Here is a 25,046-nt window from a genome sequence, read left to right on the forward strand (position 1 = left end):
CTCCAACTCGTAATCTTTTGACTATACTTTGCTGTGTTTCTGTACAATAACAAAAGTTTCAACCTAAAATACAGCAGGCAATGCTTACTCAAGTACATAAATAAATGCAGCTACACAGCGTTTTTCTCGGGAGCCTACCACATCAAACTTCAAGGGTTTCCAAACACCAAGGCTGTCCAGTTTTGATTCAATTTCATGGACTGTTTTTAACCTATCTTATCTAAAGTCTATGTGGAGCCTACAAACCACATGTGATGATGTCATAATCCCTCCTGTCCCATAGCGCAGCTGCAAGCGCAGCGGACGAGCGCAGCGGAAGCGCCTAAGGCAAGCCCGTCTGCGCAACCCCTGCTCCACCAGATGGCCACATACGGTGGAGCAAGCAGGATCTACTGAACTTATGCCACAATATCAACGATTCCTGCAAGCATAGTCTATGCGTGGAAAACGACATGGGTTGCAAACATTGTCACTTCTCATTTGACTATGGTAAGAATACAACCAATATGGGCTATACCTTACACTGCGGACTGCTTAATGTACGCTCACTGAGAAAACACAGGTTAGACCTATATGATCTACTTACTGAGAACCAATGGGATCTTGTGTTTCTAACAGAGACATGGCTAGACAATGAGTCTACACCCTACGCCCTTGAGGCAATTCCAGGAGGGTATACAATACATAGACAGGATAGACCCACAGGCAGAGGAGGTGGAATCGCAATTATAGCCCGCAAAGACCTACGATGCCAGCTAGATAGCTCTCCCATCCTGGACAGTGAAGCAGGGAGCTTCACTGTCAAAGTGAACAATAACTACACGCTAAAGGGCATACTAATTTACAGACCCCCAGGCCCCATAGCCAGGTTCGAGGAGAGTCTGGTTGAAGGAATCATGGAAACCGCACTGTGCAATGACAAGTTTCTGGTACTCGGGGATCTCAATCTACATCTTGATAACCCCTCAGACAACGTCAGTAAGAATTTTGGTCAGGCACTGAAAGCCCTCCAACTTACCCAAATTGTTAGAGGCCCTACCCATCAACTGGGTCATCTGCTGGACCCCATATTTGTCAACTGGGGGGAAGTGGAAGCTATGACCCCAATTCCCATTCCATGGTCGGACCACTATTTGGTCCCTTTTTCCATACGAATCCCTGGAAGCAGACCCCCACAGCCACCAGTCATGTACCACCTCAAACGGAAATGGGCTACATTCTCTCAGTCTAAATTCTGTGAAGAATTAACGAAAGGAGGAAGCCCAGGAGGGAAGGATGCTGACACGGCCAATGCTAACCTCTGCATACGCATTAATCAGGCACTAGACTGCACAGCCCCTTTGCTAAAAACCAAATCTGGGGGACGCATAAACAAAACTGCCCCGTGGTTCAACGCTGAACTAAGAGTTCAGAAAACCGCACTGAAAGAACCGAAAGAGAATGGCGCAAGACTTTCTCTGAAGAAACCAGAACTAATTATCTAACCGAGAGACGAACCTACCATGGACTAATCAGAAACACGAAAACATCATACTTTACGACTAGGATCAGTGTGGCTGGTAACTCGACGAAAGAGCTGTTTTCACTCTACAAAACTCTTTCAAGCGGAAACTCAGCTATTGTCCCAGATGACTGCTCGCCAGAATTGTGTGACAAAATCGCAGACTTTTTCTCAGATAAAATAACAAAACTCTACTCAGCATTCCCTACGCAGCCCAAAACCGGGGCAGACTTTGTTGAAAGCCCAAGGGAGTGGGGAGATGAACCAAGACTTACCAACTTTGTTACCCCTCCCACGGAAGATCTTCTAAAAATCTGTAGGTCGGTGAAGTCGGGCTCTCCTCGAGACCCAACCACACCCAAATGCCTGACGGATAGTCTAAGGGTACTAGAACCATACATCAGACATCTACTCGATGTATCTTTTAGCACCAAGACAGTACCTAGGGATTGGAAAAAGACGGTTGTTCTGCCCCTCAGGAAGAAACCTACCATCAGTTTTGAGAAACTTGACAATCTCCGCCCAATTTCACTCCTGCCCTACCTGGCCAAGGTGGCTGAAAAAACGGTCAATATACAACTAATGGACTTCGTGGAAAAGGCTGCCCTATTGCACGACACCCAATTCGGATTCCGCCCCCGCCACTCTACAGAGTCCGCACTGCTTACTGCAGTTGAGACCCTACGTCAGGGGGTGGATGAGGGACACACCATGGCCCTCATCCTATTGGACCTGAGTGCAGCTTTCGACACTGTGGCGCACGACAACTTGCTACAGTGTCTGAACAACGGAGGAATATCCGAAGCTGCACTCCAATGGTTACAATCCTTCCTGACAGGGAGAAGCTTCCAGGTTCGCCAGGGCGACCACTACTCGAGAGACATAGGTTTGGGACAGGGCGTTCCCCAGGGTTCGTCCCTGAGCTCAACCTTGTTTAATCTATATGTCTCTCCAGTGGCTTCAATTGCCGTGAGTCACGGATTGAGCATCGTGTCATACGCCGATGACACACAGCTGGCTATCTCCCTATCGCGTGCACCCGGTCTTGCGATGGACAGTTTCAGGGATTGCATGCGAGAACTTGCAACCTGGATGTCCACCAACTGCCTTAAATTAAACGGCAACAAGACCGAGGTGCTCGTTGTGGGGAGGAACCCATCTGTTTGGTCATCGGCGTGGTGGCCTCCATGCCTGGGCCAGGGACAGACTGATTTGCATATAGCCAGGTTCTGAGCTGGGATGGTGCAGTGAGATAAATAACGGTGATGGATCAAGCCCTGATCTTTGGACTGGGTAAGAGTGGTCTGCTTAATTCAGACACTCTGTTCATCACCACCCCCTTTTCTGAATCTCCTTCCTATGTCAGCACGGAAAACACTGGTACACGCCCTTGTGACATCACGCCAAGACTAGGGCAACCTACTTTACCTGGGTACCACCTGCAAAGCTATGAATCGCCTTCAGGTAATACAGAACGTGGCAGCCCGTCTCATCCTAAAAATCCCTAAACGATCAGACATCAAAGCCGCTCTCAAAACCCTCCACTGGTTGCCAGTTAAAAGCAGAGTGGAATTCAAAGCCCTATGTACATGCCACCGCATCCTGGCTAAGAAATCACCTATCCCACTCCAGAACTTAGTGACAAGGTATACACCTGCACGCGATCTGCGCTCCTCATATGGGGGCCTACTTCAGGTTCCTAGGGTCAAAAGGGCCCGTATGGGCGGACGCTCCTTCCGTCATCTGGCAGCGAAAAGCTGGAATTCCCTCCCTCTCCATCTCCGTCTGGATCCATCCGAATCCAGCTTCTGCAAGAACCTAAAAACATACCTGTTCTCCAGATAACTGATCACTGGTCTGCAACCTCGCACAGAGTTCTTCAGTTGTAGTGCGGGGACACGCTTATGTGTAACCAAGCGCTTTATAAGCTACCCTTATTATTATTATTATATTATTTCAGACCAATCCATGTATTCCTGCACACCAATGGATACAGCTTATGTACCTTTCCTCTTAGATGTGGCATCGGTGATGGGGTTCTCAGGCCTGTCAGCAAATTCCAGTCCTCTGGTCACCAAAACCTCTTTTATAGCTTGAAGTCCATGCACAAACACGACTGGAACTGTTCCAAAGTGTAAGCTGTAGACAGGGCCATACCTTTCTGCAAACTGAATTAAAAAAGAACAAGTTTAGAATACAACCAAAGACGCACATGAGAAGTCTACCAAAATGACTTGCTTTCCCACTTCAAAATTGACCTAAGGTTTCAGCAGAAACAATGTCCTACAATAAGGGTTTACTATATGAGGTTGGAGAAGTCTGGATGTTCAGAAGGACTCTAACACAGTTCAGAAGTTATAGTGCAGGTTTATTAGGGTTTGCTATGTAAATGATTAGATAGATAAGTATTTTGTCATACTAGTCTGGTATAGATGAGAGGTCTAACCTAAAAACAGTATTAACAGTCTTGCCAGCCTCTTTCTTTAAAAAAAAAACATACAAAAAGTGTATTCATATATAGGAGATCAAGTCAAGTCAATAATGCTTTATTTGACTGTATATTACAAAATCATAAAAGCACAGATTAAAAAGTATAAAATAGTTCTTTACAGGATTAAAGAAGACATTATTAAAATACAAGTTATAAATTCATATATAGGCGATCCCAATCATCACCCTCTCACCATTGTTCTGTTGGCATGTCACTCAAATTATGCTCCGTCTAAGCCAACAGAAAGGATAGATCAATGAACCAGCCCACTCCAGCCACTGGATGCTATCACTTTTAGGGACAGCATTTACCATTGCACATATACAAATACATCTAAAAATAGTTCCCCAAAAATTGAAATTGCTAGACACTTGCACTTCCCAATAACTCACGCCCCCCCTGTATAGTAGGGTTATATCAACTATTTTCATAACTTTCAAGACATTAATTGCAAATTGCATTGCTCGTTCCTACTATAAACCAGCATTAGTAAATGTATGTATACTGCTTAAAATTTAGCAGAGGTCATTAGAGTAGATGGAGTCTATATGCATAGTTTTAGGTTGAGACCACAAATCCCACAGGTTTGTGATTGACATTTCAACCACTTGTATCTGACTTGGGAGAGCCCCCTACTAACTGCTTGTGGAACTGCATCTTCCCTACTGGAGTGTTGTAAGACCACTGACAGAATGCAGAAACCACTCCTCTGAACTGCAAGACAATGCTTGCACCCAATAAAACATAAACAGCCCAAACTATCTCATCACAAACTTCAAAAAAATCAAAAAAGTTTTGAAATCTTTCATTTTGACACATTAGGATAAATCAGCTTTAACAAATAATTAATTCTATGGAAAACAAGAACACATGATTAAAATAGCAAGAGTGTGTATGCAAATGCATATACTAAAGCCACACACCCTCGACTTGGTGCAGGCAATTTAAAGAACTTGCTTCAGACTTGAGCTGGACCTCTATTAACAGGAGGAACAGCAGCTTCCTTAAAATATTCCAATGTTTTTTCAGTTCACTTGTGGGGAACACCTAGTAACGACTAGGGGAAATGCAGTTTTGTGTCAGTATTTCAATGCTTTTGCATTTGACTTGTGAGAGACACCTAGCAATGGCTAGTGGAACTGTAACCTGATATAAGAATGTCAATGCTTATGCATCTAACTCAATAGGTACACCTAGTAATGACTAGTGGAACTGTGGCTTCAAGTATGAATCTCAAGGCGTTCACATTTGACTAGAAAGGGATACCTAGTAAGGACTTGTGGACCTTTAGCTTTAAGAAATAATGTCAATGCTTCTGCATTCAAATTTTGAGGAACACCCATCCTTCTGTAAGAATTTCAATGCTTTTGATTCCGACTTGCATCCGATTCAATAGGGACATTTAATGATGACTAGTGGATTGCATTTGACTTCTGAGGGACACCTAGTCACTACTGGATAGTTAAAGTTAGGTCAGCTGTCCATAGGAAAAGCATGTTTTTTGTTGCTGATAACTTTGGCTCCATTTGACAAATCTCCATGAAACTTTCAAAAGGGTGCCTTTTGAATAGTTTGTGCATGGAATGTTTCAGAGTGATCTGTCAAGGGGGCACGGAGAAAGAAGGGAGGACCCAAAACGCAAAAGCCCGAAGGATTTTACATAGACTTCTTCAAGAAGGGCAACAAGAAAAACTGCTGAATTGAATTACACCAGATTTGGCAGAAAGCTTGATCTTGGTCCAAAGATTGTGCTTTTTTGTGGTTTGGTGGAAATATAGTGTTTTTTATTTTATTACGGGTAAACAATAATTGAATATATGGACGATAGGGTCCGTGAGAGGCTCAAGATACTCGCTGGAGTGTCAGTTTAAAAATAGAGCATTCAGCAGGAGTCATACTCCCACGGGAGCAAGCGATCTGATTGGCTGCCAGCAACATCAGAAAAATGTTGCTGGCAGCCACTACAGGACTCGTAGACTGAAACCCCTGTTCTCAAGTAGTAAATATAATATATATACACATATATATATAAAGAGGCAGATTAGGTATACCCTGCCCCCTCTAGGCCCCATGGGGGGGACCCCCGAAGCCAACATAAAATAAATCAGACCTTTCTGCCACGATTCCTCGGGACTCCCTCCTGGCTGAAATCAATAATGGGCGGGGGTGGGACCCCGCCTTCCTGAGCCACTGAAGGCCCCCGGTGCCCTCACATTGTGCTCATTCCATTACTAAATGGGAGGGGGCCTTGTTATAGGCCCCTGAAAACCCAACCCTGGGGCGGAAATGCTCAAAAGGGAGGAGGGGCCTGCACGGCCCCCCTTCGCGAGCCTTTAAAAGGCCCTGGGGATGCCATCACCAGGGGTCGGTTTACTAGCTATGTCCTGGGGTGCCCAGCTCTGGATCACAGCGATTTTGCTGCCCGCCCCGTCGCAGGCAAGAAAACATGCTTGGTCTTGCCTGGTGGGAGCATTTTCAAAACGCCCGCCACATGGGAGCAAACACAAAGTCTGCTTTGAGAGAGTGGGAGCTTTGAAAATACTCCTACCGGTTGAGAGCAGACTTTTGATCTGTTTCACTGCCCACAGTGGTGCAGGCAGAGAAACAGAGCAAGAGATTGCTCCTGCCCGGAGGGAGCAGAAGAAATAGCTACTTCCTATGGGAGGGAGCAATGCTAGGTCTTACAGCATACGGAGTGCCGGCCTGGGTCTCACCCCAGCCCCCAACCTGTTTATGGTGGGTGCCTGGGGGATGCAGTCCCTGCGGATGGAAAAGGAGGGGAGGCACGCAGCCCCCTCCCCTTTACAAAAACACATCCTTGGGGATGTGGTCCAAAGTACCTAATTAGGCTCGCAGAGTTAGGGGACACTTGCCCCTCCCCTTTAAAATACATGGGGCCCTGAAGGATGGGGTCCCACGGCCATAATGAGGTTCAGGGAGTAGGTGAAACAAGTGGTAAGAGATATTCGCACTCCTCGGGTTTATAGACAATTGTAAGTCTTGTAGGTAGTATAAAGGGTGCAGGTGGGTATCGCCTCCTGATTGGTAGACGTAAGAATCAAACAAAAAGAAAAAAGGCGTCTTTTCAACAAAGAAAGACGTCTCCACATGTCCCTCCATGGGGAATATTAGGTAAGCATTCTTCAACAATAAACACAAGTTCATCAAATGATAAGTCCAATCTTCATTTATTTTTGTGGAATCTCTTTAATGTGTATAGTGTTGTTCAATCACACTATTAAAAATAGTAGCTCTTTTATAGCACTTAGAAGTCACAAAATTCTCGAATCATTTCAAACCATAGTACAAAGGGAGCTACAACAAGCTTTCAAAACTAAGAATCCTAAAGCCTTGAACTTTACTCGAAAAGAGCACCAAGTTATTACTGAAAGAGATCACCTGCTGTAAGGCTGATAAAGGCGGAGCCTTAGTAATTTTGGATACTGATTTCTATTTAGAAAATGTGGATAGTCATGTTCAAGATACAACCACGTATCAATTCTAATCCCACTGGAGAATTCAGTAAGACACTTTTGACGATTACCAATGCAGCAAAAACCATGAATATGATTACAGCAGCTGACCAACAGTATTTGACACAGGTCCATCCGAGCACTCCATATATCTACATGCTACCTAAAATCCATAAAGATTTGCACAAACCACCATTCCGGCCGACGGTGTCTGCATGTAACTCCATACACGAACCTAACAAAAAATATTTGGACCCGCACCTTTAACCCAATGTTCAGAAGATGTCTACTTCTCTGAAGAACACAACTGATTTTATAAACAGAATAAAAGACATTGAATTCGATGACAACATTTTACCAATCTTATGCATGATTGACGTAAGATCCTTATACACCTTTATTCCTCATGACCTTGGCCTTCAAGCAGTGGAATCCTTTTTGATGCATGCCCGATAAAAAATAATTTTTTATATTTCAACCTTTATCATAGCTACTTCGAGTGGAATAATGATTACTATGTACAATTGTCCGGCACCTCCATGGGAAACTGTGCTGCTCCTTGCTATGCTATGCTATGCTAACATTTTTATGCATCGCTTCGAATTGGGCAGTGTTTTCTCTAAACAGAATTGGCTCGAGAACTTGATAATATATCTACGATATATTGATGAAATTTTCCTTATTTGGAAAGGCGATCAATCAGACCTTGAAATAGCCATTAGCACCTTCAATACTGTGAATGAAAGAATTGACTTCACTCACAGCCTGGGTAAGGAGACATTTACGTTTCTTGACATTGTAATTTTAATACAAAATGAACGACTTACCACATATGTCTTCATAAAACCTACTGATAGGAACAATCTATTGCACTTCAGTAGTTTTCATCAAATGGATCTTAAAAACATCTACCATACTCTCAACTGTTAAGGCTAAAATTAATTTCTTCAAGTGAGTGTTATTATAAAAACAGTCAAGCAAAGCTTATCACTAAATTAAGCCAAAGAGGATACCACAATAAAATCATACAAGCAGCAATAGACTGAGTGCAGTAAAGAAGTCTTTAGCCAGGAAGTAGTTTCAGGCAGATTTATTGAGTTCAATTACCGGTAGTTGAGTTATAGAGATACTGCCCCACCAGGAGCAGTCTGCCTGATGCTCAGCCCATACTCCAACTGGTGGCACACTCAGGCATCCAGGCTCCCAAAAATTCCATTCATGACTCACACCAACATTCCATGCATCACATTCACACTGGCTGAGCAGCTAGGGAGTAAGTAACCAGATACATACAACACAGGTAACTACATACCTTCTCTTCTTCTACAAATCAAAAATAGCAACCACCAAGAAGAGGAAGGTTCAAACAAGGGGAACCACAAGAAATAGAAAATGGAAAAGTAGAGAAAAAGCGAGAAGAAAGTGAACCCAAAGCTTGAAAGAATCATAGCAAAGAAACCAAAGAAAATCAGGCGTGAGCACAGAAGAAAATACAACGGAAATATGAAAGAGAAAATATAAGAGAAAATGAAAGTAAATAGAGAGAAAATATACAAGAGATGCACAACAATCACATGCAATTAAATTAAACAGTGTAGATGAGATGCAAAGATAAATGTACATAAAATATATATTACCCACGCATCATCCTCCTATAATTAAAAAAAAACATTAGTAATGGGTGACGAACACCCAATCTGACTTTCCCCAAAATGCAGGTGAAACAATGGATCAGAACAACCTGGAACATCTACACCCAACAATGACCAAAGAAAATAAAGGTGACTGCTAACCATACAGCCAAACAGGCCTAGAGGCAGACAGCTGCGAGTGTGGCAGACTAATGCACACAAACAAAGATACACACAGGACTCGTACCCATTAGAACCCCTAATAGGAAGTTAGTAGTATGAACAGAAAAGCTGAACACATGAGACTCATACCCATTAGAACCCCTATATGAAGGTTAGATACATGCACAGAACAGAAAACACATGGGACTCATACCCATTAGAATTACATAGATGGGACTAACACCCACTACAAACTGTGTAGATGGGACTAACACCCACAAAAGAACAAAGTGTGAAGCACAAGGTAAATACACCCATGAACTGTGAACACTACGTTGAAAGGGAATAAAACCCATAAACTATGACAAGGGAGAAACACCCCTTAAAACACCCCTCTAGTAAGGATAAAGACTAAAGGGGTCATTAGGATGGCATGTTTCTGCACCCATGATAATATGGCTGGCGGTGTCTGACAGACACCGCCACCATATTAACCCCGGGATTGTGTAAAGACGCCAGGAAGTGGACAACGTACTCGAACCGAAATCTCTTAAGTACGTGCTCTACCAGGACAGATCCGGTCGCGTTCCTACTCTCCTGTCTCACTTGACTCTTGAAGTGAGTTGGACTTGAACTTTGTTTATCTACTATCACTGGAGTAACACCTGACTGATATTTCAATCAGCTTGTACTCTACTACTGATGTAATATTTGGCGTACTGAGACCTTATATACCCTACCGGGTTGGAATTATCACCAGCTTTGGGTTATTCCAATTTTGGGACTCAGCCACTAAGCCCTGAAGAGTTGGAGAATATTGTTTCCCCTACGAAACACGTGTCGGCTGGCTGAGTGTAACTTATGATTGATGACCAATTAAGAAAAACTAAGATTCCAACGTTGGATTGGTCCCATTACTCTCAAAATTCATCTACATGATGTATTATCTTGTATGAGTGCGCAGGACTATTGCAAATTGTGAATTGTGCTGGATTTTCCTCACAGATTGAGGGGGTTTTAGGGACTCCCCTCCCTGACAGCACCATTCCTAAGTTGTGTTTAAATATTATTAGCGTTAATAGTGCCTGAGCGCCATTACTTCCTGTCCACGAAAACCCGTTCCTATCCTCTCACCGCCATCATATTAAACTCTGTTCCACCCGGTCAACTTGTTGACCGGGTGGAAAAGCGGCGGACGGTCTTTCCGTCCGCCGCAGTACCCCCGCCATAGTAATATAGCGGGGACGGATCTCGGGAGGATCGCCACTGCCATGTGGGCGGTGGCGATCCGCCCGATATCCTAATGGGCCCCTAACTGTCTATGTCTCTTGTATATTCTTAATTTAAACTGATCTTTCAACTCATGCATTAAAACACTGTAAAGAAAAAACACTGCCCAAAAATACTTTAGAACAACGTTCATTGTGACCAAAACGAGTCTTAACTTATGAGGCACAAATACCAGTAAAATTCAGCAAAAGTGTAAAACTCTGAAGGTGCTGAACACAAAGTGACCAGGCAGCTCACATCGAAGTAGTAGAAACCGGTATCCATATGCAGAAGAAAGGTGCTTCCTGCTGTCAGCATTAGTGGCAGATATGCAATGCCAAAAACCTGACCACACCACCGGACTTACAGTACACACTGCCTAAGTACAGGGGATGATCTTCCTGTCAGTGTACCTCATCCTTAAGTGTACAGATGATTTTTCAAGCTTGCATGTACGCTTGAGGATAGTAGAATGACTTGCAACCTTAGTCATAGATGGCTGATCACCAAAAAGTGCAGCATAAATGTAGACATGAATACCAGATGTCAACAAAAGATCCACAACACAAGAAACCTTATAAAAGCTTAGTTGGACAAATCTGCTGACTGGAACTATGGGATAGAATGAGTCCGGCTTATCAGCACATGCCATAAAACTCTGTGGCTCACCATGACGTGCAGGTTGCTGGAAAATGGAGAACAGCGTAACCCTGAGGATTTCCTGTTGGCTCCACAAAAGTGAAGACATCGTCGAGAGTGCCCCGGGCCTTCTGCATGCAGAACGGCACCTCAGCATCGCAGAACATGGAGAGAGTTGCACGCCGCCTCAGTCTTGGAGCTTGCGTGGAGCCAGGAAACCAAAGATGGCGACACACAACAGTGACGCGCGCAGGGTGGGTCTCTGCACGTTTATGCTGCAAAGTGTCCCACAGCAACATCCTGAGTTGCATAGCAAAAAAATGACAAAATAAATATCTCCATGGGACAGAATGACAAAGGTAAGGCACCCAAACGTTCCATTCATGACTCACATCAACATTCCATGCATCACATTCACACTGGCTGAGCAGCTAGGGAGTAAGTAACCAGATACATACAACACAGGTTACTACACAGAGCTGAATTGAGGGACAGAACAGAACTTCTGAAATTGTATAACCTGAAGAACAAATGTGAAAGGACAGTATTTGTATCTGAATACTCCACCTGGAGATATAAAGTTAAAAACATAATTCTAAAACATTGGCCAATGTTACAAACAGAAGCAGAATGTAAAGGCATCTTTCACCATCAACCCCTTTTTGCATACCAAAGATAACAAAATTTGAATGAACCTATTATCTAAATCAGACTATTATACCAGTCAAACATACAAAGGAACAGTACCTTGTCTTAAATGTGACAATTGTAACAGCATTATCAAGGGTACAACACTTAGACATCCTACCCAAGGAAATGTGATAAAACTACAAACTACAGCAACTTGTAACTCAAAAAGCGTAGTTTAAATACTAAAATGCCCATGTGGATTGGCCTATGTGGGAAAAACAGAACAAAAAATGAAAGTTAGATTGACCGAACATAAAAGCAATATCCGCACCAGGAATTCCAATTCATCCATTGTTGTGCATTTTAATACCCAAAAGCAAGACATAAGCCAGATACGATTTCTTATCTTAGAAATTGTACCCATAAAAGAAGGAAGTAATAATCAAAAATACCTTTTCCAAAGGGAGGTTTATTGGATTAAAAGACTGGATTCGGTAAATCCAAAAGGACTCAACAAACGTTTGGACTTAAGTTTCTTCCAAAAACCTTGAATGTGTGATTATTTGACATTCCGCTGGTATCCCTGATATATGACTTATATCTATGCAAGTGTTTTTTGTTCCGTTACATTCACTAATCTACTTTTTTATGACATTCACTGCGTACCAGTATTGAATTTTTTCTGTTACAAATGGTCTTAAATGGTCTTATTACCAGCCTACATCATCATGAAACAAGGTTCTTATTCGTATTTCTGTTTTTAATTTCATACTCTTTACTCTCATTTCGCACTACTATAACTTTTTATATCTATGATAATGAATAGAGTAGCCTTACTTAATACCCTCTACAATATGGCGCTTCTCAGCACTTCTGCTGAGACTCTCTTCCGAAAAGACATTCTCTATTTCTATTTATTTCTCATACTAAGCTTTATTTATTTATTTAGAGAATTTGTAGAGCGCGAACTGACACCTTGCAGGCTTCCTGGCGCTGGAAAATACTCTGTTGACGGTAGACCGGGAGAACAGTTGGGCTGACAGTTTATTTGGGGAAGAGCCAAGTCTTAATGCGTCTCCTAAAAGGGAGAAGCTGTGGAGTCTGACGTATGTCAGTGGGTAGGGTGTTCCAAAGCTTGGCCGCGGCTACGCTGAACGATCGGCCCCCTGTTCTAGTTCTGTTAAATCTGGGCACCTTTACCAGACAAGCAGAAGAAGAACGTAGGTTTCTCGCAGGTGTGTACCATTGGAACAGGGCTTGCAGAGGTTTGGGTCCAAGTCCGTGCAGAGCCTTAAAGACAATGCAGAGGGACTTGAATGCCACTCTTTGTTTCAGGGGCAGCCAGTGGAGCTCAGCCAGAGCAGCTGTGGCTGAGGCCCTTCTCGTCCAGCCAAGAGCCAGCTTGGCGGCGGCAGATTGAATTCGCTGAAGTCGATCCAGCATCGTGACTGGAGACTCCAGGAGCAGGGCGTTGCAATAATCAAGGCGACTGAGTATCGTGCACCTGACTATCGACGCCCTGGCTTGTGCCGGGAGAAGAGGCAAGATTTTCCGCAGTGATCGGAGCAGGGCAGTGCAGATCCCCACAGTTTTTGTCACCTGGGTTTCCATGCTTAGGTTGTTGTTCAACATGGCTCCCAGGTTGCGCACGGAAGGCACTGGTAGAGGTTTGACACTGAACTCCGGGGGCCAGAATTCATGTGGGAACTGACGGGGTATCTTAGTGCCGGAGCAGAACAGGACCTCCGTTTTCGCGGCGTTGAACTGGAGGGAGTTACTATGTAGCCATCTGGCCGTCTCTCTTAAGCAGTCGTGGAAGGTTGAGAACGGAATGGCATCTTCACCTTCCCACGAGAGAATGAGCTGTGTGTCATCCGCGTAATTAATTGTTTTGACCCCAAATGATTGGATCAATTTGATTAGCGGTATAAGATACACATTGAAGAGGATAGGGCTGATGGAGGAGCCCTGGGGGACTCCCTGGGGAACTGCTGCAAAGGCGGACCGAAAAGGGGGGAGAGAGACAGCCTGTCTTCTGTCCCGAAGATAGGAGTGAAGCCAAAGCAATGCAGTGCCTTCCACTCCCACTTCCATAAGTCTCTGCAGCAGCCTAGCATGGTGGACCGTGTCGAATGCGGCAGACAGGTCCAGCAGTATCAGAGCCACTGGCTGGTTCCTGTCTGCACGCATTCGAAGGTCCTCCATGGCAGTCAAAATTGCTGTTTCTGTGCCGTGGGCGGGACGGAAACCAAACTGGTAGTCGTCAAGGAGGTTGTTTTGTTCCAGGTGGGTGGACAGACATGAACTGACCCAACGCTCGACGACCTTCGCTGGAAAAGGCAGCAGGGAAATGGGTCGGTAATTGGAAAGACAGTCTGGGCTCAGGGAGGGTTTCTTTAAAAGGGGAGTGACTAGTGCCTGTTTCCAAGGGGTGGGAACAAAGCCACTCTGCAGGGACTGATTGCAGATTAGGCGCATGGTGTCAAAAAGTTCCATACCAAAGTTTTTCCAAATTTTTGGAGGTAGGGGGTCAAGTGGGGAGCCTGAAGTAACACCAAGCACAAGTCTTTCAAACTCGACAGCCGGGATCGGAGGGAATACCTCCATTCTAGCCAGAGGGCCAGAGCCGGGGATCGACAGGTTCCGAGGGCTGGTGTCTGGTCTCGGCAATTCATCGGTTTCAGATGAGGGGGGTGATTCCAGGTTGTGGATAATGGTGTTTATTTTATTGATAAAGAACACTGCAAGATTATCGCAGAGGGCTTGGGTGGGAGGTTGTGTGGAGGTAACACAATCCGGGTTGGTCAGATTTTTGAGTATTTGAAAAATACTCTTTGAGCTGTTTGTGGCATTGGAAATAATAGAGCAGTAATGTTTAGTCTTGTTTAGGGCAATGGCAGTTTTATACTTCCGGAGGTGTGTTTTCCAGATGGTTTTATGAGTGTCAGAGTAATCCTGCCTCCATTTTCTCTCAGCATGCCTACAAGCTAGTTTGAGAGCTCTTAAGGAGTCATCAAACCAGGGGGCCGGTGCTCGTCTCTGGGGTTTACCCTTTTTCAGAGGGACGAGGTGTTCCGCAGTGCTGGAAATCCTTGAACAGAGGGATAGATAGTTAGCCTCCACCGATTGTGTAGTAGAGAAACTGTCCTCTACCTCAAACACTGGGCCATTCAGTCTGAGTTTGTCTAGGACCTTCCAGTCTCTGTATGGAGGTATATGACCGTGGAAAGCCGGTTTGCCATACCTGCTGCCTACTATGTGAAATTTGATCAGGGCATGATCAGTCCAGCACATTGGTAGAATGTCGCTCAGAATAGCCAGCTGTGGGGAGGAAAAAATTAAATCTAGCTGGTGCCCTGCTATGTGAGTGGGTTTGTCCACTAGCTGGGAGAGTTTCATTCCTTCGCAAGACACTATGAGATTGTTGAGGGCGGAATCTAGGCTGCCGTTGGGCCAAAGGTTAAAGTCGCCCAGGACAATCAAGTTGTTGTGGGAGGTAGCCATATTGGTGAGGGTGGTGAGAAGCGACTGCTGCTGAGTAGCGTTAAACGTTCCCGGCGGACGGTAACAGATCACCGCTGTGAAGGTAGTACCGAGATGACAATCCATTGAAAGGCCGAGTATTTCGGTCCCGACCACTGGGTCCATGGCAATAGTTTTGACTGACCAAGATGCTCTGTAGATTGCACCAACACCACCGCCCCGCCCCTTAGGTCGAGGGAGATGCAAGATCTTGAAGTCTTGTGGACAGGCCCAGTCCAGATCTATGTTGCAGTCGGAGTGGGTCCATGTTTCCGTGAGGAATAGAACATCAAGATGATGATTATCTATGAGCAGGGCGATTTCGTGGGAGTGTTTGGGCAAGGACCTTACGTTCAGCAAGCCAGCTGTGATTAAGCCTTTGCGCGCAAAGTCGTGCAGAGGATAGGCGGTGTCTTGGAAGGTCAAATGCCCCTCATGGGCGAAGTCTCTACGGAGGAGTAGAGCCTCGCGCGTCAAGTGAGGTATGTTGCTGGTGGACGGGGATATCAGGGCCGCAAGTGGCTCACCAGGCGCTGCCGAGGCGCGGACGAGCGCAGACGAGCTTGCCTTAAGCGCGCCTTCGGCGCGCAAACGGCGCTCCCGCTGCGCTCGACCGCTGCGCTTGTGTGGCCGACACATTTATGGCGATGTTGTGGGCGTGGCCTCGCAGGGGGCGTGGCTCGCCTTCGAACCGCGATGGCGGGTAATTTGTGATTCCTGTCTCAGCGCTGATTGCCGCTGTCTCAGGAGTGCCTAGAGGGTCTGCTGGCGCGTGAGGCAGCGCTTTAGTGCAGGTGAGTTTTAAAAAGTTACACACACAAAATACGAGTGAATTTTTTTTAAAATAGCGAAAAAGTACCGTCCTCCGGCTTTCCGCCTCAGAGGAGTTTCCAAATGAAGTTTAGTCGCGCTGCAGGCAGCGTTTATATGATCTCCTTGGTGGGCGTGGCCTCGCAGGGGGCGTGGCTCGCCTTCGAACCGCGATGGCGGGTAATTTGTGATTCCTGTCTCAGCGCTGATTGCCGCTGTCTCAGGAGTGCCTAGAGGGTCTGCTGGCGCGTGAGGCAGCGCTTTAGTGCAGGTGAGTTTTAAAAAGTTACACACACAAAATACGAGTGAATTTTTTTTAAAATAGCGAAAAAGTACCGTCCTCCGGCTTTCCGCCTCAGAGGAGTTTCCAAATGAAGTTTAGTCGCGCTGCAGGCAGCGTTTATATGATCTCCTTGGTGGGCGTGGCCTCGCAGGGGGCGTGGCTCGCCTTCGAACCGCGATGGCGGGTAATTTGTGATTCCTGTCTCAGCGCTGATTGCCGCTGTCTCAGGAGTGCCTAGAGGGTCTGCTGGCGCGTGAGGCAGCGCTTTAGTGCAGGTGAGTTTTAAAAAGTTACACACACAAAATACGAGTGAATTTTTTTTAAAATAGCGAAAAAGTACCGTCCTCCGGCTTTCCGCCTCAGAGGAGTTTCCAAATGAAGTTTAGTCGCGCTGCAGGCAGCGTTTATATGATCTCCTTGGTGGGCGTGGCCTCGCAGGGGGCGTGGCTCGCCTTCGAACCGCGATGGCGGGTAATTTGTGATTCCTGTCTCAGCGCTGATTGCCGCTGTCTCAGGAGTGCCTAGAGGGTCTGCTGGCGCGTGAGGCAGCGCTTTAGTGCAGGTGAGTTTTAAAAAGTTACACACACAAAATACGAGTGAATTTTTTTTAAAATAGCGAAAAAGTACCGTCCTCCGGCTTTCCGCCTCAGAGGAGTTTCCAAATGAAGTTTAGTCGCGCTGCAGGCAGCGTTTATATGATCTCCTTGGTGGGCGTGGCCTCGCAGGGGGCGTGGCTCGCCTTCGAACCGCGATGGCGGGTAATTTGTGATTCCTGTCTCAGCGCTGATTGCCGCTGTCTCAGGAGTGCCTAGAGGGTCTGCTGGCGCGTGAGGCAGCGCTTTAGTGCAGGTGAGTTTTAAAAAGTTACACACACAAAATACGAGTGAATTTTTTTTAAAATAGCGAAAAAGTACCGTCCTCCGGCTTTCCGCCTCAGAGGAGTTTCCAAATGAAGTTTAGTCGCGCTGCAGGCAGCGTTTATATGATCTCCTTGGTGGGCGTGGCCTCGCAGGGGGCGTGGCTCGCCTTCGAACCGCGATGGCGGGTAATTTGTGATTCCTGTCTCAGCGCTGATTGCCGCTGTCTCAGGAGTGCCTAGAGGGTCTGCTGGCGCGTGAGGCAGCGCTTTAGTGCAGGTGAGTTTTAAAAAGTTACACACACAAAATACGAGTGAATTTTTTTTAAAATAGCGAAAAAGTACCGTCCTCCGGCTTTCCGCCTCAGCGGCGGCAGATTGAATTCGCTGAAGTCGATCCAGCATCGTGACTGGAGACTCCAGGAGCAGGGCGTTGCAATAATCAAGGCGACTGAGTATCGTGCACCTGACTATCGACGCCCTGGCTTGTGCCGGGAGAAGAGGCAAGATTTTCCGCAGTGATCGGAGCAGGGCAGTGCAGATCCCCACAGTTTTTGTCACCTGGGTTTCCATGCTTAGGTTGTTGTTCAACATGGCTCCCAGGTTGCGCACGGAAGGCACTGGTAGAGGTTTGACACTGAACTCCGGGGGCCAGAATTCATGTGGGAACTGACGGGGTATCTTAGTGCCGGAGCAGAACAGGACCTCCGTTTTCGCGGCGTTGAACTGGAGGGAGTTACTATGTAGCCATCTGGCCGTCTCTCTTAAGCAGTCGTGGAAGGTTGAGAACGGAATGGCATCTTCACCTTCCCACGAGAGAATGAGCTGTGTGTCATCCGCGTAATTAATTGTTTTGACCCCAAATGATTGGATCAATTTGATTAGCGGTATAAGATACACATTGAAGAGGATAGGGCTGATGGAGGAGCCCTGGGGGACTCCCTGGGGAACTGCTGCAAAGGCGGACCGAAAAGGGGGGACTGTGTGGCACACTGTTTCGGTGAAATACTTCCTCAATGTAATAGGGCAATACAAAATCCTTAATTCATAACTATTGTGTACTATGGACCCTTGTGTTACTTTGGGAGCACTGGCACTTTTTAATATAACCACTTGATTGTGGGCTCTATCTTTCCACACTGATTTTGTTTTTAAATAGGGAACCTTTAAGACTGATACCATTTCTAAGATCTCTGACTATTTCTGTGTGTCTTTGACATGTCTTCTTCTTTTTAGTTAGACGTTCTATTTTTGAGCAAGAATTATTAAAGTTGAGTTCACTTTGTAGCACTCTTTATATCTAAACTCACCTCGTCATTCGATAAAATCTATTACATACACTGTCACATGGGTAAGACACTTTGGTATTAGCCACTTGCTGCAGTTAACTTAAAATGGTGAACACTGACTTTGTTTACTCAGATTTTAAATCTCTGTTCTCTTTGGCGTCTCATCCCCTTTGTTGCTATTTTTAATTTACAGTTGTACGTGCACAACTTTCTATGATACTGCTAAATCTGATCACTATCATCTCAGAATGATGGACACTGACCCCACCCAATGAGGCATGAACATTCCTTTTTCTTCTCGTGTTTCTTCTTCTTGAACTTTTTTACAAACATTGCTTACGTGGTCATATTAAGACTTACTTGATTTATTATATTCTTGGAGTTTGCCCCTGAAGGGCTTGCCGCGCAATGCATTGGGTTGTGGAAAAACAGATAACTGATGTGTAACTAGTTTTATCGTGTGATTGAACAACACTATACCAATTGATGAGAGCCTACAAAAATAAATGAAGATTGGACCTATCATTTCATGAACTTGTGTTTATTGTTGATGAATGTTTAACTAATATTCCCCATGGAGTGACATGTGGGGACGTCTTTCTTTGTTGAAAAGACACTTTTTTCTTGTTAAGGGAAGGAGGGGCACACAACCACTCCCCTTAAAGAGGGATATTGCCCTGGTGGAAGGGGTCCCCATGGGCTTTCAAAGGCTCTGGGAGAGGGGCAAAGTGGCCCTCTCTCCTTAAAATAAAAAACAACCCTGGGGAATGGGGTTTCCAGGGCCCCTCCCCTTTAAAAAACATAAGGCCCTGGGGGATGAGGTCCCCAGGGCCTAATGAGGCTCAGGGAGGAGCCATGTGGCATCCCTCCCCTTTAAAAAGAAAAAGACCCTGAGGGTTGGGGTCCACAGGGCCTAATCATTCTCGGGGACAGGGAGCACTTGGTCCCCCTGAATTCTATTAAAAAAAAGGCCCTGGCGATGGCCTCAGGGAAAGGGATCACTTGGCTGGGGATGGTGTTCCCAGGGTCTAATAGGACTAGGGGAGAATAGCCAATTGCCCCCCTCCACTTTACAAACCTTAAAGTAAAGGGGGATGGGGTACCAAGGGCCTAATGGGCTTACAGAGGCTCAGGTAGAGGGACCACATGGCTCCCCTTTAAAAAAACGTAATGCCCTGTGGGGGTTTGCCACGGGGCCTGGCAGCAGGCCAGGCTACATGGCCAAACCCCCAACACACACAGCTGAAGTCCGTGGACAGCAGGGGTTTGGCTTTACGTATGGTAATCAAATATTACTTGTTGTTGAGAAAAATCTAGGAATTCACTGAAAAAAACTAAGATTAAAGTAACTTTATAGTTAGGTGTGATAAAAAGAAATATTTTTGATTTGAAAAAAATACTAAAAAATTACACCAAAAACAAAGGGAAATGTAATGGTATAGTTAGGTGACTATGTCAGAGACAACATTATGAAATGACTGATGACAACTCAAATGACATCATTCAATGATGATGCCAGTTGAGATGTCATCAGTAATGTCTTAAAATATATCATAGAGCATGTCACGTTGCAGGGATTCTGCACATATACAGAGCTATGCACAGGAAACCAGGACCACAGTGGATAGTGGTGTACCAACCTATCACCTCAGTGCCCAAAATCCTAAAAAAATGACTAGCAATCATGTCTCATTCATTCTCCGACAAACAGCAAAGCTACCAATGATTAGACAACCCAGAACATAACAAGAGCACTCACTCACTCATACTTGTCCCCAATAAGAGTATTCAGAGTCACTGTATAGTTTAAAATGTTTATTTTAACTAACACGCTCTATGGTATAGTACACGTGCCATTACTAGCAGGAAAATGCATAGAAACAATATTGTCATCATTGTCACAATTCCATAGAATACAAACAGGGATATCATTTTATAAAGAAAAAGGAAAATGGCTATAGTGCCTAACCACCCTCCCTGTGCTAAGATATAGTTTATTATAAAAAAGAAGACCACCGGGCATTGTCAGCATGAGGTTCCGTGACAATTTGAACCCGTGTTTTCAATATTGTCGCAAATACATAATATTGGTATCAGCGAACTGCAAATGATCCATTTAGCATAACCTGGTGTTTTCGCTATGCTACGAGCAAGAGTACTCCTGTTACGAACACATTTCTGATCTACCCATGGCATCCACCTTAGATCATGGCAGCCATTTTGTGTTTCTTGCCCTCACATACGCAATAACCTCTGATCACTTCATTTCAATTAAGGACACGTAGGCTTAGCCGGCGATTCACCTCTCTAGTAACACGTGCACCTTGGAACAGAACACGCTGTAGCTGCATGACTCGACAAAGGCTGCCTCCTCTGCCCGAGGCCAGTCCTGCTAAACTGGTTTTCGCGTCCATTGTCCTGATCACGATTAGGCGGCCGAAGCCGGTAGCCTTGCCCATTTCCAACCCACAAACATCCCTATCCCACTTTCCTATCTTCCACACCTGCCTCCGTTCCTTTCTTTCTGAATCTTTATTAGGGGGAGGTAACGAAATTTACGATGAGGTGGTCCGGCTCTTGAATGCAATATTGACAAGGGATTGTGATGAACTAGTGGGAACCCCTTTTCGTAATGTTTGGCATCAGATATTATCGACGGTTCCTGTGTAACGCCAAATATTTATTGTTTAGGACACAAAGGTTTGGGAATGTACTAACATGTGAAGAATTTGCCTGAAGCCCAATTTTTAGTATTTAAGGAGCAACCCTCTTTGTACAAATCGAACAGGCTCCTAGACACTGCCCATGCGTGGTTTCTGTGACTTCTGTGTCCCTGCAGTAATAAACCTTTGGTCTTTGACGCCACCATCGAGAAGCCTGTGTTTCTGTTTATTTGTGCACCAAGGCAGGTGGAACTCCGGGGTCTTCGGGTGTTGTTCCCTGACACCTCTGGACGGAACCAAAAAGTCCAGAACTCCAATTGGCGCCCAACGTAGGGCGACGTCATTCGGTACCGGTCCAAAAGCCTGAAGAGTTCGAGAAGCTTCGTGTGAAGATTCCTGAGGGAGGCGCCCCACTTCATTGATCCCGGCATATCGCAAAAGTGGCCCGAAGTTCTCTTCCACGAGGATTCCCATTCAAGACGGCTGCAGTGGGCCGTTGCCTTGACCGTCGCCCTGTCTTGGACCCGAGGTGCAGACCTTAGTACAGCGAAACGTGACGGGTTTCTCCTTGGTGACGTCTTCAGTGCCTCAGTTAAGTATTTAGTGGTTGCTTGCTGGTTACTTCGTGAGGGTTGTTAAAATCCTGTTTGGTTCTTGGTTTGGTTTGGTTTTGTAAGATTATCACTGGTTGTTCTAGTTACGATAATCTATTTGGTTTAGTTCGGGTATCGATACATCAGTTCGTTTTTGGTAGGCCTAAGTTCTTGGTTCAGGTGCACATATCTGTTTCGTGTTTTGTTTGTCCTGTGTTCTGGACTGAAAAATGGTAAGTCGGAGAAATTGTATGTTGTCCTGTTTTAGTTGCAACAGTGATTCACGATTGGAGGACTCATGTCTGGTTCCTCCGATTGGGACTCCCCTATATGATTTGTACTGTAAGCATGGTGTGGGTCCTATATCTTATAACGAGGTGTGGGTCCGATACACTGAAAAGGATGGTGTCCTTAGTTGGCCACTACATGGTAGTTTTGAACCAGAAATTCTTGACAATTTAGAAGCGAAATTGTTTAGGAAGAAAGCCCGGCCGGCAATGTTTGATTCTTTCTGTTACTGGCGAAAAGAATCAAAACAGAGAGAAATTAAGAGGTTGAAGAAAGAACAGAAAGAGCAAGAGTTGACTTTAGAGCAGGCGGCTAAACAGCTGCAAGTCAACGAGTGTGAGAAGGCCGTAGAGGTGGCCATTAGAGAGCATAATTTAGCGATCGACAAGTGTTATCCTGCCTTGCCATCAAGTACAACAAAGATACTGGAGGACCCCGAAAACGATCCTCTGTTGTCTTATTTGTTAAGGTCACCTCCACCGTATGCACAAGGTGCTACAGCTCCACCCGTACCGAATGTTCAATTGCCGGTTGCTGGACAACCTGGTATTCCTGCTCCTGCCCCTCAGAATCAAGTTTCTGTACCTCCTGTGGTTAATGTGAATATTCCTTCGGCACCTCCTCTCCCTGGGTTGCCGACTTCTCTACCTATACCTGTATCGCCTATACCTACTGTTTCACAAGCTGTCTTCCTCGATACACCTACTGTTCCTTTATCTATTCCTACTTCTACTGTGTTCTCTGCGTCCGCTAGTATGTTGACTCCACTTTCTGTTCGTCGAAGAATCACTGATTCTGTTTCTAACATTCTGTCTCCTTTCTATAAAACCTTAATTAAGACTCCTACTTCTGATTCTGTGCAAAGACGTAGTCAGCTTCCAAGTACTGAGGAATGGGGGATTTTAGATTCCACGGCTCTCAGATGGATTTCGAAGAGTAGGAGATATAGTACGAGAGATGTACTAGATACATTTATGCAATGGAATGAACCAACGCAACGATATGTCTTTGACGAGATGTGCTCGCTTTTACGTGAGAAAGTAGAAGAATATGATGTTGAATCGAATTTAGAAGACTTAATTAAGATTCAGAAAGAGTTTGCTGCAGGAATGATTGTAGGTCAAAATATAAAAGAAGCGATGGAACTGATTTTAAGTTATAGGAATGATCCATCTCTTCGTTCACTGAGAGACTTAGAGAAAAGTAGTACGAAGCTAAATCGCCAATATCCAATGAGGGAGGTTCCTCCAATTTGGCGTGAAGCTGTGCAAGCTAATGTGAATCTTGGTATTGCAGCCGCTCCGGCGCAATTCCAGAGAGTGTGGATACACATTCCATGGAAGCGAGCCGAAGTGCTAGCAGTGAAACAGGCCTTGCCGGACCCGCGTAAAAATCCTGCCGGATACTATAAAGAATTAACGCAGTCAGTTGAGGCTTGTGTAATGAATCTGGCGGACATTGACATGTTATTTGGTAATGTAGTTCTGCAACCAATCTGGGCTAAAATACGTAAAGAGAATCATCCAGGTGCTTTAGGTGGTGATTGGGCAGCTATCATTGCAGCGGATGGTCAGCAAATAGGTGGTTCCAAACCCGAACCCCTAATTGCTAATCTTCCAGGTAGAATAATCGACTTGATGAAGACTCTGATGCCCGCATTGCGCGTTAATTGGGACAAGTTGTCCGCATGCAGGCAGAAGAAAGACGAGAGTGTCTCCGACTTTTTCACGAGGTTCGAAGAGACTTTCGTAGATCACAGTGGTCAGGATATGAGTACAGAAGAAGGACAGAGATTGTTTGTCGATAAATTTGTGCACAATTTGTTACCTGAGCTATGTAATAAATTAAAAGATTCCGAAAGTGCGTGGGCTGTTTCTACAACTGCGCAAATACTTGCAACTGCCCAGTATTATGAGAATAGAGATAAAGAGGAGAAAGAGAAATCAGACAAGAAAACGAAAGATTTAAAAACTAAAGTTCTTTTGCAGCAGGCGTATCCGCCTCGCACGAATCAGACTAATACGCAGCAAGGTTCGTATCAGAGGACAGATTATAGCTCACCTAGGCCTCAGTATCAATGGAATCAGTGTGCGTACTGTAAGAAAGAAGGTCACTACAAAAATGAGTGTCCAATATTAGCGCAAAATAATGCAGCAGCAGCTCAGAGAGGTCGTGGTGGTTTTGTGCAAAATTCTAGAGGTCGAGGGCGAGGTGCTATGCCTCCACAGACAAATGAGCGTCCTTCCAATCACTTTGATCAGCGAAATGGACAGTCTGCCCAGCAAAATAGATCTCAACAGTATCATGTTGAAGACTATTGTGAAGTAGATGAGGGATTTCAACAAAATGGGTACTAGGACAGCCATGGACAGAGAGAGGGAGTAGTATCAGTTCCAGTGGATCAGAGTGGGCCTTATGTCGCAGTAGCAACATCGGGTGTAGTCGAACCGTTTCTGTTGGATACTGGTGCCGCAAAAAGTTCTATCATCCATGCGAAACTCCCTGGCGCACCTTTGTCCGGCTCAACAAATGTTTCTGTAGGTTTTTCAGGCGCCCCTGTTTACAACCCCGTATCTGGTCCTTTGTCTATTTCTGTTGGACCGTGTCAATTGAAAGCACCCTTGATTTTGACGACAGGTTGTAATGAAAATCTGCTTGGTTTAGACTTGTTAAAACGCCTATATGCGACATTGTACTGTTCTCCGGAAGGAGTACAGCTTACATTGGGCAAAAGAATCACCTCCTCGATGTACTTGTCAATGGATGCACTCCCGCCAGAGCTGCGTTCACTCCCTGATACTCTTTGGGCGACTGGTCCTAATGATGTAGGCCTTTTAGAAATTCCTCCATATGTAGTCACTTTAAAAGCAAATGTCAAATTTCCACGAATTCCTCAATACAAAATATCTAGTGAAGGTGAACGTGCACTTTTATTGATCGTGCAAG

At 45.2% G+C, this 25,046-nt stretch overlaps 1 protein-coding gene across 2 annotated transcripts in view; it reads right to left on the minus strand.

Annotated features, from left to right (window-relative positions):
* The window catches only part of LOC147673880 (cytochrome P450 2D17-like), a 464,170-nt gene that overhangs the window by 308,808 nt on the left and 130,316 nt on the right, over window positions 1-25,046 (minus strand). For both annotated transcript variants that reach the window (XM_086947760.1, XM_086947759.1), the window contains exon 2: window positions 3,507-3,669. In XM_086947760.1, the coding sequence (XP_086803886.1) occupies window positions 3,507-3,669 (163 nt within the window). The remainder of the gene's footprint in view (window positions 1-3,506; window positions 3,670-25,046) is intronic.

This window comes from Lissotriton vulgaris, chromosome 12 (genome assembly GCF_964263255.1).
Source record: "Lissotriton vulgaris chromosome 12, aLisVul1.2, whole genome shotgun sequence".
NCBI lineage: Eukaryota > Metazoa > Chordata > Amphibia > Caudata > Salamandridae > Lissotriton > Lissotriton vulgaris.